Source organism: Atta colombica, unplaced genomic scaffold (genome assembly GCF_001594045.1).
Source record: "Atta colombica isolate Treedump-2 unplaced genomic scaffold, Acol1.0 scaffold311, whole genome shotgun sequence".
Taxonomy (NCBI): Eukaryota; Metazoa; Arthropoda; class Insecta; order Hymenoptera; family Formicidae; genus Atta; species Atta colombica.
Genome location: NW_017259417.1, coordinates 300313 through 302088, shown reverse-complemented (window position 1 = coordinate 302088; position 1776 = coordinate 300313). Strand labels below are relative to the sequence as shown.

The following is a 1776-nucleotide window of genomic DNA, read 5'->3' as shown; positions in this document are numbered from 1 at the left end:
AAAATTAAAATTAATCGATTTAAGTAGAATATGTAATAGAAATTGAAATAAACGAGCTTTCTTTAATTGTTTTCTGTTTGGACGCTTCAATGTTTTTATCCTTGTTTTACGTCTAATGAATTATAAAGACAAAATGATGATTACACACACTTAAAAAGCGTGAGTGACCAAATCAAACACAGCTGATACCTTTAACAATTACGCATAATTATGTTAGGGCGTTCCTAAACTCATGGAAGGAAGACTACGCATTTAAAGAGCCGGAAAATAACATAACCTATAAAATGCATATTTTGAAAAGCCTTACGAATATTATATACAGATTCGTTAAGAATATAAAAACAGTAAATAGTTACAAGTTTGAATCATTCTGTGCTATATAATTTTGGGGCAGAATTGGAGGCTTCTACACAGTCGAATCATTTGGACATAATATAACAAAAAGGACCTGCAAAATATGATGCTTTTATTAAAAAGATAAAAGGAGGATACGATTATTGATTCATGATTCTGTATTATATACATAACATCTTCAGATTTAAAAAATGGAAAATATTACTGTTAATTGGTATCTGCATTCTTGCTTTAAGAATCAACGTTATTTTACAAAGTTTATATCCTTCTGTAACACAGCTGACTGAGCTGCAGAAGTGTCCAGCATGTTATGGCATTTCTGCATGTCATAACATTCACAAAATAGATCTCCTGTGGAATGATGTTAATGCGATAATTTCTCATTTGTTTGGTGTTAAAAATGTATTCTTTGGAATATATAATCAAAGTAAAGTGGTCCTAAAAAAATTGGCACACTCTTCTGAATTAAAAGCACTTGATGTCACATTATGCAATGAACTCCATTTGGGATATCCCTGCTCTAATGTTCCATTAGACAGATATAAAGCAGATTTTTATAATCTTATTAGAAAAATAATTACTTCTGATTTTTCCAAGGATGATACAAGTCGATTAAGACTTTGTCCAACAATCAGACATTTAGATGATCTGTTTTACAATGTTCATCTTAATAATAAACACATTGATCCCACACAATATCTAATTAATCTCTGGACATTGGTTTCCATAAATCCAGAGCCATTAATACTTCAGGTAAATTATAATAAAAGTATATAGAAATTATATTGGTTCATTTTAATTATAGGATTTGTTAGATAATGTTAAATTATTTTTTGATAGAAAGATTGAATACAATTATATATTTTATATATGTATCTCTCTAAACGCTTCTTTTAGATATTATCTACTGAAAATGGATGGCCTGTGCCAAGATATTTCGGAGCTTGCGGTCGTATTATTGTTGAAGAATATGTTGGGTTACCGTTGTCTGATTATTATGACAAATCTTGGATTCAAAGAGTAAAAATAGCTTCAAGCCTTTTAAATGCTGCTTATTTGTTTACTTTCAAAAATGAAATGTTTGGTTTTTACTTAACGGATATATCAGCTGATAATATTGCTGTTGACCATGAAAATGTAGCAAAATTTATTGATTTAGAGAATATTATTATTGTTGACAAAAATATTTCTCAAGGTAGTAAAAATTTTCTTGTTATAAAGACATTTATGAAATAAGCAAGTGAATATTACACTGCATTTATATGATATTAATTTGTAGAATCTGTTGAACCAAAGGACTGGCAGAAAATACATAATACAATACACTTCGATTGTCCTAATTGTTTTGTATTTTCTTCCAAAGATATTTGTAATCATCATTTAAGTGATCACAATTATTATGCAATTTGTCAGGTAGCTATT

The 1776-nt window shown here is 28.7% G+C and overlaps 1 protein-coding gene across 2 annotated transcripts in view; it reads left to right on the top strand.

The window, feature by feature from the left end:
• The first annotated feature begins 253 nt into the window (after nt 1-253).
• Nucleotides 254-1776, top strand: part of LOC108690327 (deleted in autism protein 1 homolog) — a 1924-nt gene continuing 401 nt past the window's right edge. For both annotated transcript variants that reach the window (XM_018197563.1, XM_018197562.1), the window contains exons 1-3: nt 254-1107; nt 1252-1549; nt 1634-1767. In XM_018197563.1, the coding sequence (XP_018053052.1) occupies nt 505-1107; nt 1252-1549; nt 1634-1767 (1035 nt within the window). In that variant the 5' untranslated portion in view covers nt 254-504. The remainder of the gene's footprint in view (nt 1108-1251; nt 1550-1633; nt 1768-1776) is intronic.